We start from the raw sequence: 14,378 nt of genomic DNA, 5'->3' as shown, positions 1-14,378 counted from the left end.
AGGGGATTGTGTGACGTGTGTGGGGGGAGGGGATTGTGTGACGTGTGTGGGGGGAGGGGATTGTGTGACGTGTTTGGGGGGAGGGGATTGTGTGACACAGATGGCAGGTTGAGCTATGCTGAATCCTGTAATCTGTCCCTGCCTGTCACAGAGAAGATCCACCCCCTTTGTTTACACAAACAGACGGATCTCCACACTCGATCCCCGACGATCGGGGAAGAGCGGTGGTGATCACCTCCTCTCCTCCCCCGGCCCGACTCCCGCTGTGACTGAATACAGGGGCGGGAGCGAGCCTCCGGCGGCGTGCGCGCGCCACAGAGAGGGGGCGGGATCCAGCAACGTAGATCTAAGTCGCTGGACCCAGGAGAGTCACTCTGCCGCAGTACGCTCCAGGTGAGCAGACGCCAAGTGGTTAAGGAAAATTCCAAAGGGCTGCTAAGGGTTACCACAAATCTTCCATCTTCCTACATCTCTGACCCCATAGGGCAGTGACTTCCCCATTTGCTGGCAGATGAAGTCCTCGGTGTCACCCTATATTCTTCCCATGGCCTGCAGCCGTCCTATGACAGATGAATGTTCTGCCACACACAGCAGCCCGCATTACCTGAGGAACATGCCCACCGCGTATGCACAGAGGAAGGAATAGTCCAGAGCTCCCAGTAACTGCTTGTAGTTCTGCTTATCTGTTGAAGATGAATGGAGGAGGGTAAGATGGGGATCCATATTCATGACAATGGGACATTACAAAGATCTTACCAAATGGTGCCCAGCCACAGCGGGAGGCATTCTGAATGGCGGTCTCTGTAGATGGCTTCAAGATGACAAATTGATTGTAGCTGTGAGGCTCAACCTCATGGGGCTCTGAACAATGTTTATGTAACTCTCCCTAGGAGACAATAGAGAGTCGATCACTTAGAATTCCAGCCTGGACGATTGTTCTCCAACTCTTCTACCAACTATGCAATATAAACCCTACAACCCTTCCCTTTACAACATTGTATGACTGGAAGATCCTCACAAGACCAAATACCCAACCTTGGTCGCTTCTGGACTGCCATGGTGGACAGCCCTGGCACTAGAGGGCCAGAAGATCCCTACAACACCATCGACCAAGCTTGAAGTGATAATAAAGTCTTATTTTTTTTTCTTTAACCACTTCAATACCGGGCACTTTCACCCCCTTCCTGCCCAGGCCAATTTTCAGCTTTTAGCACTGTTGCATTTTAAATGACAATTGCGCGGTCATGCAACACTGTACCTAACCCAAATTGATGCACACAACTCTGAATATTAACTTCAGATGTATGAAGATCAAATACTGAACTCATACCAAACTCGACCTAATAGAACACCTTTGGGGTGAATTAGAGTGGAGACTGCGAGCCAGGCCTTCTCATCCAACATCAGTGCCTGACCTCACAAATGTGCTTCTGAAGTAATGGTTAAACATTCCCATAGACACTCCTAAACCTTGTAGAGCCTTCCCAGAAGAGTTGAAGCTGTTATAGCTGCAAAGGGCGGAGCCAACTCAATATTGAACCCTACGGACTAAGACTGGGATGCCATTAATGTTTGTGTGTGTAAAGGCCGGCGTCCCAATACTTTTGGTAATAGTATTAGTGTAGGTAAAGACATTTCTGAGCAAGAGTGGACATGATGTCTGACCACAAACATTCCCCCCCCCCCCCGTCCCCCTTATTCTTCTTTTCCCCTCACATCCCATTCTCCTCCTACCCCAACCTTCTACCATCACCCCTCTTCTCATCTGCCTTCCATCACCCATCCCTGGCCCTGTTACCATTCCCTTCTTCTCCCATAAACCTCATAACCCCACCCCTCTCCCATCAACCCATATCCGATCTGCCCTCCATCTCCGATCCGGTTACCAATATCCCATAAACCTCCCACAACATCTCTCTACCACCATCACCCTGTTACCAATCCCCCTCATCTCCCATCCACCTCTATCCCCCATCACCCCACTTCCCATATGCCCACCATCACCCTGTTACCAATCCCCCTCATTTCCCATCCACCTCTATCCCCCATCACCCCACTTCCCATCTGCCCTCCATCTCCCATCTCTGGCTTTATTACCAATGCCCTCATCTCCTGTCCACTTCCCACCCCATTCCTCTCCCATCACCCCCCTACTTCTTATCTGCCCTCCATCTCTTATCCCTGGTTCTATTACCAATCCCCTCATCTCCTGTCCCAATTCCCATCCCCCTTCTAACACTCTGCTTCCCATCTGCCCTTTATTGCCCATCCATGGCCCTCTTACCTATCCCATCACCTCTCATCCTTCACCCTGTCTCTGATTGCCATTCCTCTACCCATGACTCTTTCCATCTTCCACCCCCCACACCCCTATCTTCCATCCCCCCCACACACACCTTGACGATGGTGATTGGCTTCCTGGACAGGTGGAAGCTGCAGTAGAGGAGGTAGGTGAGGAGCAGCACCAGAGCACGAAACCTGCAGACAGAGGAGATCAGTCATTGAACAATCCTAGGGAATAAATCTCATACAATACAGAACCATACACAATCAGACATGTCTGCCCCCGAGCTGCCGCCCCCTGGCCGGACATACAGCCAGGTCTGCAATGCCTGCAGAAGAAATTTCTAGAAGAGGCAGGAGGATCAATCTGCGTGATAACCGCCATCTTGTTCCTATATTACATATATTACTATTTTGTAAGGTGAATAATTTACATATTTCTCAAGTTTTTTCAAAAGGAACAGAAAGTGCGACATTCAGCTCATTGCCAATCAGCTTACCCCCTCCCCCCCTATTATCAGGATATTGTAGAAGCCTCAGGGAGGTCTGCAGGACACTTACCACTCGTCCCGTGAGAAGGAAAGGAAAAAGCGTATCCCAGGAGGCAGAACTGCCATTGGCTGCTCGGAGGCGGAGTGTCGGCTGCTCGGAGGTGGAGTGTCAGCTGCTCGGAGGCGGAGTGTCGGCCTTCACAGGTTGGTCTGGAAGGAGAAGAAGTGAAGGTTAGTGGAGTGGTCAGCGCTTATACTGCCTCTTCTCACCATAAACAGACCAATCTACAACTGATGAGAGTAGTTTCTATGTTCACTACAATCCCCATTATATGGAAAACTGTCTAAATGACAGAACGGAGTTCCTAGAATTCGTCTACTAAGGTCCACAGATAAACCCAACTCATATCTGACATACAACCTGGTTTCTGTGCGAGAGACTTAAGATGGGACGACAGAAGTCAAAGTAAAGGTATCAGACCAGGTTATAAATCACGGGGAATAAATCCTACACAATACGTTCTGTAAAGTGACGCCAATGGTTGGTGCCGAACATGGCGGATCACATCACAATCTTCCACCTGAATCCAAAGCTCACCAGGATAAAGGACCTCACAAGTGTTGGCCATTTGCTGGATCCATCTGATGGCTTTCTTTTTTTTTTTCTCCTATCATCCTCCAGTCTGGTTTTACCGGTTTAGCATTCCACAGGAGTCTTCCCGGAGGGTTGGTGACATCACACCCAGCAATGTGGAAGTAGAGTATGTTCAATTCTAACGTGCACACCTACTAACATTGCTTTGTAAAGGGGAAGGGAGCCCGGGCAATTTGAATAAACCTTTAATTTTACTGCTCCATTGGGTAGACATCAAAGAATTATTATAAGACTGCTGCTGGGTGCCGCCATCTTGGATGTCATGTCAACAGCCCCAGCAGACTCAGATGTCACTGTTGTGGAAAATGTGATTGTGGACATTTCTTTAGTAAATAGTCATTATGTCTCCCAGTGTCAGTTTTACCGGTAATCGCTATGAACAGCGAATATTGCTTTAACTGTCATTGCAGGAAAGACTTGTTAGTGAAAACCTTCCATTGGATGAGATGGCACAATACTAGTAGCAAAGAGAGTCCATCGCACAAATCTATACCCGCCATTCGGGGCCCCGTACTGCGGAGATATGTTTGTGATATGGAATTCTTATTATTTTACTAAGATTAATGGATGGCATCTTTTAGTCATATTTGATCGGTGTGACTGAAACTGCTGCTATTATCTTATGCAGATAAAGCCTCATCCACTTGAACAAAAAGAATGGTCACTATTAGATATGGTTTATATATATATATATATGAATCATGTTTGATGAGACCCACTAACAGGTATGAGTCCATGTTTATGGATTGACATGGGTGAACGATGAAAAGCCATGTGCTACAGTTGGGATTCCCTTTGTTCGGCCGTGTCCATTCATGGGCATCTACTCTACAGTTCCTAGTGTATTTTTTGAATGTATACATGTTCTGTGATTGGTGGTCTTGAAGCCACTCCCTGTAACCCCCTTTTGTTAAATAAACCTGCTCTGTCTTGGAGGAGTCAGTCACTCACAGGAAACCCTCCAGATGGCATCGAATTAAATACAGCAAGCTTGTCTGTTCATTTGTTTGCTGCCGAGCGATTGGATAACCTTATACAAAAGAGCTGTACATTGTACTTTTCAGTACAAGGGTTTAATGGTGTTTGGTGCGTATTAATCTTGAGCGCACTGAGCGGGTTTCTATGCTCCAAGCCTTATTCATTTCCACGTCATCACTCAAGTCACTCCAAATTATTCCCCTTCACTCCTTGGCTAAATCGAAGCCACATATACCACAAGGTAGTCACCAGTTCCCAGCCTGAGGAGAGCAAACACCTGGATTTATGAGGAATTGTATGGACAACGTAGTCACCAATAATCACTATCCAGCTGAAGGAGAGGGAGCGACTCTACGCATTTCATATGAAATGAATGGACAATGAGGTCACCAATTTTCCTCCAGGTGATAATCTGACCCTTCTGGAAATACCCGGCTGGGAAGCTCAGTGTGTGAAATGGGGAAAAGACACCTCTAAGGCGGCCCAGGAAACCATTACCTATAAAAAGGAATATGTTGGCATTTATCTACATTTTGAAGACCAGTGGGAGGGTCTCCGATCATGTGAGGACTGTGATTGGCTCTCATGGTGATCATGTGGATGACAGCATTGGCAGCTGTATGTATTTATGTGGCAGATCAGACTTAAAGCTCACCCCCTCTGCCACAAATATGCATACAACTGGCGGGCCGAGGCCCCAGAGGAAGGAAGGGGGGAAAGGGGTCCGAGGCCCAAGAGGAAGGAGAGGGGAAAGGGATCTGAGGCCCCAGAGGAAGGAGGGGGGAAAGGGGTCCGAGGCCCCAGAGGAAGGAGGGGGGAAAGGGGTCCGAGGCCCCAGAGGAAGGAGGGCGGAAAGGGGTCCGAGGCCCCAGAGGAAGGAGGGCGGAAAGGGGTCCGAGGCCCCAGAGGAAGGAGGGGGGAAAGGGGTCCGAGGCCCCAGAGGAAGGAGGGAAAAGGGTTCCGGCTGTTGTGGAAATTTTATTAGGACTAGTGTGGACTTATTTTTAGGATGTTACATAGTTAGTCAGGTTGAAAAAGACACAAGTCCATCTGGCTCAACCAATAAAAAACAAACAGTAAAGAAAACTCAACCACACAATCCTATACCCTCCCCAACCATACAATCCCCTATACACAATCCTATACCCTCCCCAACCATACAATCCCCTATACACAATCCTATACCCTCCCCAACCATACAATCCCCTATACACAATCCTATACCCTCCCCAACCATACAATCCCCTATACACAATCCTATACCCTCCCCAACCATACAATCCCATATACACAATCCTATACCCTCCCCAACCATACAATCCCATATGTACAATCCTATACCCACCCCAACCATACAATCCCCTATACACCATCCTATAGCCACCCCAACCATACAATCCCATATACACAATCCTATACCCTCCCCAACCATACAATCCCCTATACACCATCCTATACCCACCCCAACCATACAATCTCATATACACAATCCTATACCCTCCCCAACCATACAATCCCCTATACACAATCCTATACCCTCCCCAACCATACAATCCCATATACACAATCCTATACCCTCCCCAACCATACAATCCCATATGTACAATCCTATACCCGCCCCAACCATACAATCCCATATACACCATCCTATACCTGCCCCAACCATACAATCCCATATACACCATCCTATACCCACCCCAACCATACAATCCCATATACACCATCCTATACCCGCCCCAACCATACAATCCCATATACACAATCCTATACCCACAGATGATCCTGAGGAAGGCGAAAAACCCCAGCAAAGCATGATCCAATTTACTACAGCAGGGGAAAATTCCTTCCTGATCCCCCAAGAGGCAATCAGATATTCCCTGGATCACCTTTACCTATAAATATTATTACCCAGTTATATTATGTACATCTAGGAAAGAATTCAGGACTCTCTTATAGCAATCTACTGACCCTACCAGAACCACCTCTGGAGGGAGTCTATTCCACATTTTCACAGCTCTTACTGTGAAGAAACCTTTCCATATTTTGAGACAAAATCTGATTTCCTCTAAAACGTAAAGAGTGCCCCCTTGTCCTCTGTGAGGACCTTAAATTGAACAACTCAACACCAAGTTCACTATATGGACCCCTTATGTATTTATACATGGAGATCATATCCCCCCTTATGTATTTATACATGGAGATCATATCCCCCCTTATGTATTTATACATGGAGATCATATCCCCCCCTTATGTATTTATACATGGAGATCATATCCCCCCTTATGTATTTATACATGGAGATCATATCCCCCCTTATGTATTTATACATGGAGATCATATCCCCCCCTTATGTATTTATACATGGAGATCATATCCCCCCCTTATGTATTTATACATGGAGATCATATCCCCCCTTATGTATTTATACATGGTGATCATATCCCCCCTTATGTATTTATACATGGAGATCATATCCCCCCCTTATGTATTTATACATGGAGATCATATCCCCCCCTTATGTATTTATACATGAGATCATATCCCCCCTTATGTATTTATACATGGAGATCATATCCCCCATATGTATTTATACATGGAGATCATATCCCCCCTTATGTATTTATACATGGAGATCATATCCCTCCTTATGCATTTATACATGGAGATCATACCCCCCCTTATGTATTTATACATGGAGATCATATCCCCCCTTATGTATTTATACATGGAGATCATATCCCCCCTTATGTATTTATACATGGTGATCATATCCCCCCCTTATGTATTTATACATGGAGATCATATCCCCCCCTTATGTATTTATACATGGAGATCATATCCCCCCCTTATGTATTTATACATGGAGATCATATCCCCCCCTTATGTATTTATACATGAGATCATATCCCCCCTTATGTATTTATACATGGAGATCATATCCCCCCTTATGTATTTATACATGGAGATCATATCCCCCCCTTATGTATTTATACATGAAGATCATATACCCCCCTTATGTATTTATACACGGTGACCATATCCCCCCTTATGTATTTATACATGGAGATCATATCCCCCCTTATGTATTTATACATGGAGATCATACCCCCCCCTTATGTATTTATACATGAGATCATATCCCCCCTTATGTATTTATACATGGAGATCATATCCCCCCTTATGTATTTATACATGGAGATCATATCCCCCCTTATGTATTTATACATGGAGATCATATCCCCCCTTATGTATTTATACATGGAGATCATATCCCCCCTTATGTATTTATACATGGTGATCATATCCCCCCCTTATGTATTTATACATGGAGATCATATCCCCCCCTTATGTATTTATACATGGAGATCATATCCCCCCCTTATGTATTTATACATGGAGATCATATCCCCCCCTTATGTATTTATACATGGAGATCATATCCCCCCCTTATGTATTTATACATGGAGATCATATCCCCCCCTTATGTATTTATACATGGAGATCATATCCCCCCCTTATGTATTTATACATGGAGATCATATCCCCCCCTTATGTATTTATACATGGAGATCATATCCCCCCTTATGTATTTATACATGGAGATCATATCCCCCCTTATGTATTTATACATGGAGATCATATCCCCCCCCTTATGTATTTATACATGAAGATCATATACCCCCCTTATGTATTTATACACGGTGACCATATCCCCCCTTATGTATTTATACATGGAGATCATATCCCCCCTTATGTATTTATACATGGAGATCATACCCCCCCCTTATGTATTTATACATGAGATCATATCCCCCCTTATGTATTTATACATGGAGATCATATCCCCCCTTATGTATTTATACATGGAGATCATATCCCCCCTTATGTATTTATACATGGAGATCATATCCCCCCTTATGTATTTATACATGGAGATCATATCCCCCCTTATGTATTTATACATGGAGATCATATCCCCCCTTATGTATTATACATGGAGATCATATCCCCCCTTATGTATTTATACATGGAGATCATATCCCCCCTTATGTATTTATACATGGAGATCATATCCCCCCCCCCTTATGTATTTATACATGGAGATCATATCCCCCCTTATGTATTTATACATGGAGATCATACCCCCCTTATGTATTTATACATGGAGATCAGATCATATAAATAAAACGAAGCTGCGCTATATGTGACCAAAATACAAACGAATGTGTAAAAACAAAAAATTATTCAAACTGGTGAAAAAAATTGTGCACAATGATAATAAAACCAATATGTGTGACAAAGAGAAATAAATAAAAATAAACCCACAATATCAAAGGGTATTCATTGTGTGCAACAAAAGTGTAAAAGGAATATGAAATCCTCCACCACAACATAAAGGGGTTCTCCTCCACGGTGCGTCTGTCAGTAAATTACCAGATAGTGGTAATCAATAAGCCAACCAAATCAATCCCTGATAGATCCAGATGGAGATGCCGAGAGTGGATGTAGATTACAAGAGACCGTCAGTATGGTAGAGATCACACCGGACTCAAAGCACATAAGCAGTATCCATCCAAAGATCACCATAAAGAAAATACAGAAGGCTCCATAGTGTAATAAGTTAAAAACTCAACACTTTAATATACAGAAAGGAACTCCCATTTGGTAGAAATGTATGAAGCTAAAACTCAATACAGCCGGCCGGCTACAGTGTCGCCCCCCCTTCCGGGTTGCGTGGTGACATCAGCACGCGGGGCCCAACGCGTTTCGCCACAGCTGACGTCTTCCTGGGGGTACGAGCAGCGTGCTGACTCCACCACTTATATACGGAACAAAGAAAACAAACACCGCCCCTGTCTGAGCCACAGCATCACTTATCGGGCGCCATGTTTAAGCAGGGATACATTGCCAATAGTTACAATAGCAATAGAAAACGGAGGGTATGCCGTGATGGAGACAATCATCTGGGGCCAATAAAGCTACGGCTGCACAGAAAAACAATGCAGCTAAATGATTCTTAAGATCACCAACCTCAGCAGCAATCTAATGCTTAAACAGCAATATCATCGATCGGGCGCCATATTTAAACAGGGAAACATTGGCAATGATAGCAGGGAAACATTGCCAGTAGTTGAATAAACAGCAATGAAACCAGGAGATATAAATGAATAAGATTCAGGCAGTCATCCAGGGCTGCTGAACCCACATTGACAAGGTAATTAACAAAAACTCATTGGCACAATTAATGACACCACAGTGACAGCGGTCATAATGCCTTGGGCTAAATAATGAGAAATAATTAAAAAATAAAAGACAGCACAATATATGTAAATAAAGGGCTTTCAACTGGAATTATGGAATAATAATGATCAGCCACATGCATCCTATAATAAGAATGCATGTGAACCTGAAACATAGGCTGGTGTTCAGTCTAAATACATAAGATCATATGTGTTTAATTTGGATTATCATTACGGCTCCTGTTGTCGGTTTGCTTGTAATGCGCTCATTAGAGGGAGTACGGGGGAACCGACATGGAGGAAAGACTACTGGCAGAGAAATCCTTCCCTTAGATGTGTAGACACGTTCCCTCTACATAGACGTCTCTTCCGGTGAACACTCCATGCGCGGGTCTGTTTGCCGGTATAGATCTATGTGTATTGCGGTGCGGAGTCAGTATCGGTTTGATATCTATCTGCCTCTATGAAGGGATACACGCTCATGTCTTTCTACTGTGCCTGATCACCATAGTGGAAACAGCATGGCTCTTTCCCTGCAGATAGCCTCACTTCTATGGGAACAGTAGTATAATCCTATCAGGCATTGTTTTCTGAGCCTTGCTGAATGGGAGTCACACCAGTAGTAGTGGTGGGAATACATGCACGAGTTTTATCAGAGCAGCGTTCACAGTTCTACACGCCGGTGTCATTGTGTAGTGTTAGGCGGGAAGCTGTGCACTCTGTTCTGCTCATTCACCATCGTGTACTCCTCTTTCTATTGTACTTTTGAATGTATACAAGTGTGTCATTGGCTGATTCTATGTGAGTTGCTTGTGTCATGTGACTGTACATTAGGAACTGATTGGCTGATGTTGTATAGTCATCACTTCCTGTTGTCCCATAAATAGGCGGAGCTCCATGCCTTAGGACATTCTATGGAGCATCCAATGAGATAGCAGGCTGTGTGTCTGTATTCCTGGGTACTGCTGAGCTCTCCATTACCTTATACACAGAGCTGAGAACTGCGCTTATTACCACAACGGGATGGATTGCGCCTGGCGAATATTAATATCCAAAAGTGAATTTATTATCGCAACTGAGTTATCTGTGCATCCAGCGTATAATAATTTCCAAGACACAAAGTCCCAGAGAAAGGAGGGGGGGGGGAACAGGTCCCGCCTCCCCCAAGGAAGGAGGAGGGGGGGGAACAGGTCCCGCCTCCCCCAAGGAAGGATGGAGGGTGAGGGGGGGGAATGGGTCCTGCCTCCCCTGAGGAAGGAGGAGAGGGGTCTGAAGTCCGAATATGTTTGGGGTAAGGGGTCAGCAGACTATCAGACATAAAGAACTAATCTAATCAGTTAGGACCTCATCCTGTAGAAGACAATAATACTACCCATAAAGGAGCCGTGTCTGGGGGACACAGAGGGAAGAGGACAGGGCATAAGGAGGTGTGTCCAGGGGGCACGGAGGGAAGAGGACAGGGCATATAGAGGCGTGTCCGGGGGGCATGGAGGGAAGAGGACAGGGCATATAGAGGCGTGTCTGGGGGGCATGGAGGGAAGAGGACAGGGCATAAGGAGGTGTGTCCGGGGGGACACAGAGGGAAGAGGACAGGGCATAAGGAGGCGTGTCCAGGGGGCATGGAGGGAAGAGGACAGGGCATAAGGAGGCGTGTCCGGGGGGCATGGAGGGAAGAGGACAGGGCATAAGGAGGCGTGTCCGGGGGGCATGGAGGGAAGAGGACAGGGCATAAGGAGGCGTGTCCGGGGGGCATGGAGGGAAGAGGACAGGGCATAAGGAGGCGTGTCCGGGGGGCATGGAGGGAAGAGGACAGGGCATAAGGAGGCGTGTCCGGGGGGCATGGAGGGAAGAGGACAGGGCATAAGGAGGCGTGTCCGGGGGGCATGGAGGGAAGAGGACAGGGCATAAGGAGGCGTGTCCGGGGGACACGGAGGGAAGAGGACAGGGCATAAGGAGGCGTGTCCGGGAGGCATGGAGGGAAGAGGACAGGGCATAAGGAGGCGTGTCCGGGGGGCATGGAGGGAAGAGGACAGGGCATAAGGAGGCGTGTCCGGGGGACACGGAGGGAAGCGGCGTTCCTGTACTTTCTACAGCAGGAACACCATTCCCGTTAGCAGCTGCATCCCTGACACAATCCCAGCGCCACCTCCTGCTCTGGGATGGCGGGTCGGTAAGCTCAGATTGCGGGTTCCTGACCTGCCATCCCCGAGCAGTGCGAGGAAAGCCGCGATAAACCAGCTCAAAGCTGAGCCGTCAGAACGGAGCCAATGCCTCCTGTACAGTTCCGGCTCCGTCCTGACAGTCTGAGTCACAGACGGAGTGCATCTGCTATCACTCCGTATGAGACTCAGCCTGTCAGGACTGACCAAAAGAGGAAGCATCGGCTCTGCACAATTCTTCATGAGTACTACCCACAGCAGTACCAGCCAGCAGTACCCACAGCAGTGCCCGCCAGCAGTACCCACACCAATACCCGCCAGCAGTACCCACACCAATACCCACCAGCAGTTCCCACACCAATACCAGCCAGCAGTTCCCACACCAATGCCCGCCAGCAGTTCCCACACCAATACCAGCCAGTAGTTCCCACACCAATACCAGCCAGTAGTTCCCACACCAATACCCGCCAGCAGTTCCCACACCAATACCCGCCAGCACTTCCCACACCAATACCCGCCAGCAGTTCCCACACCAATACCCGCCAGCAGTTCCCACACCAATACCCGCCAGCAGTTCCCACACCAATACCAGCCAGTAGTTCCCACACCAATACCAGCCAGTAGTTCCCACACCAATACCCGCCAGCAGTTCCCACACCAATACCCGCCAGCAGTTCCCACACCAGTACCCGCCAGCAGTTCCCACACCAATACCAGCCAGCACTTCCCACACCATTACCAGCCAGCAGTTCCCACACCAATACCCGCCAGCAGTTCCCACACCAATACCAGCCAGCAGTTCCCACACCAATACCAGCCAGCAGTTCCCACACCAATACCCGCCAGCAGTTCCCACACCAATACCCGCCAGCAGTTCCCACACCAATACCAGCCAGCAGTTCCCACACCAATACCAGCCAGCAGTTCCCACACCAATACCAGCCAGCAGTTCCCACACCAATACCAGCCAGCAGTTCCCACACCAATACCAGCCAGCAGTTCCCACACCAATACCAGCCAGCAGTTCCCACACCAATACCCGCCAGCAGTTCCCACACCAATACCCGCCAGCAGTTCCCACACCAATACCCGCCAGCAGTTCCCACACCAATACCCGCCAGCAGTTCCCACACCAATACCAGCCAGCAGTTCCCACACCAATACCCGCCAGCAGTTCCCACACCAATACCCGCCAGCAGTTCCCACACCAGTACCAGCCAGCAGTTCCCACACCAATACCCGCCAGCAGTACCCACACCAATACCCGCCAGCAGTACCCACACCAATACCAGCCAGCAGTTCCCACACCAATACCCGCCAGCAGTTCCCACACCAGTACCCGCCAGCAGTTCGCACACCAATACCAGCCAGCAGTTCCCACACCAATACCCGCCAGCAGTTCCCACACCAGTACCAGCCAGTAGTTCCCACACCAATACCAGTCAGCAGTACCCACACCAGTACCAGCCAGCAGTTCCCACACCAGTACCAGTCAGCAGTACCAGCCCTGGAGGACAGCCAGTTAGCAGCCACCAGCCATACCCACCTGGGGACAGCCGCAGCCAGCGATTCCTGCAGGAACCCAATTCAATCCACTTTAAAAAAAAACAGAAGGGGATCCGCCCCCTTCAATCTGGGCAGATCAAAGTAGAGGGGGCTGTGTCTGTGTCTGCTCTGTACATGCTGACATGGACCTGTCATCTGATTGGCCCGCTCCGGTCATTGTGGCCCACAACCGGTTACCAAGTCGCTAAAGTGCCCCTTGCTCCTCAAAACGTATACATGAACACACAATTTTTTTTTGGTGGGGGAGGGGGGGTGTAATCTTGGGTGAGTTCCCACACTTTTTTCCCCAGGACTTGACCCCTGGGACAGGGCATAAGGAGGCGTGTCTGGGGGACACGGAGGGAAGAGGACGGAGGAGGAGGAGGAGAAAGAAGGGGACGAGGAGGAGAAAGAAGGGGACGAGGAGGAGAAAGAAGGGGACGAGGAGGAGAAAGAAGGGGAGGAGGAGGAGGAGGAGGAGGAGGAGGAGGATGAGAAAGAAGGGGACGAGGAGGAGGAGGAGGAGGAGGAGAAAGAAGGGGACGAGGAGGAGGAGGAGGAGGAGGAGAAAGAAGAGGACGAGGAGGAGGAGGAGGAGGAGGAGAAAGAAGAGGAGGAGAAAGAAGAGGACGAGGAGGAGGAGGAGGAGGAGAAAGAAGGGGACGAGGAGGAGGAGAAAGAAGGGGACGAGGAGAAGGAGCAGAAAGAAGGGGACGAGGAGGAGGAGAAGAAAGAAGGGGACGAGGAGGAGGAGGAAGAGACGAGGAGGAGGAGGAGAAAGAAGGGGACGAGGAGGAGGAGGAGGAGAAAGAAGGGGACGAGGAGGAGGAGGAGAAAGAAGGGGACGAGGAGGAGGAGGAGGAGGAGGAGGAGAAAGAAGGGGACGAGGAGGAGGAAGAGGAGGAGGAGAAAGAAGGGGACGAGGAGGAGGAAGAGGAGGAGGAGAAAGAAGGGGACGAGGAGGAGGAGGAGGAGGAGGAGGAGGAGGAGAAGGAAGAAGGGGACAAGGAGGAGGAGAAAGAAGGGG

The 14,378-nt window shown here is 48.2% G+C and overlaps 1 protein-coding gene across 1 annotated transcript in view; it reads right to left on the bottom strand.

The window, feature by feature from the left end:
- Window positions 1–2,920, bottom strand: part of SLC37A1 (solute carrier family 37 member 1) — a 78,608-nt gene extending 75,688 nt beyond the window's left edge. Inside the window, exons 1-4 of the mRNA XM_082244950.1 lie at window positions 2,845–2,920; window positions 2,397–2,478; window positions 757–886; window positions 605–683 (exon numbers count right to left, since the gene is read on the bottom strand). Of these exons, the coding sequence (XP_082101076.1) occupies window positions 605–683; window positions 757–886; window positions 2,397–2,478; window positions 2,845–2,900 (347 nt within the window). The 5' untranslated portion in view covers window positions 2,901–2,920. The remainder of the gene's footprint in view (window positions 1–604; window positions 684–756; window positions 887–2,396; window positions 2,479–2,844) is intronic.
- Between the last annotated feature and the right edge of the window lie 11,458 nt (window positions 2,921–14,378).

Source organism: Pelophylax lessonae (genome assembly GCF_965119305.1).
Source record: "Pelophylax lessonae genome assembly, chromosome: 2".
Taxonomy (NCBI): domain Eukaryota; kingdom Metazoa; phylum Chordata; class Amphibia; order Anura; family Ranidae; genus Pelophylax; species Pelophylax lessonae.
Note: the sequence above shows the minus strand (reverse complement) of the source record. Positions and strands in the feature narration are given on the sequence as shown.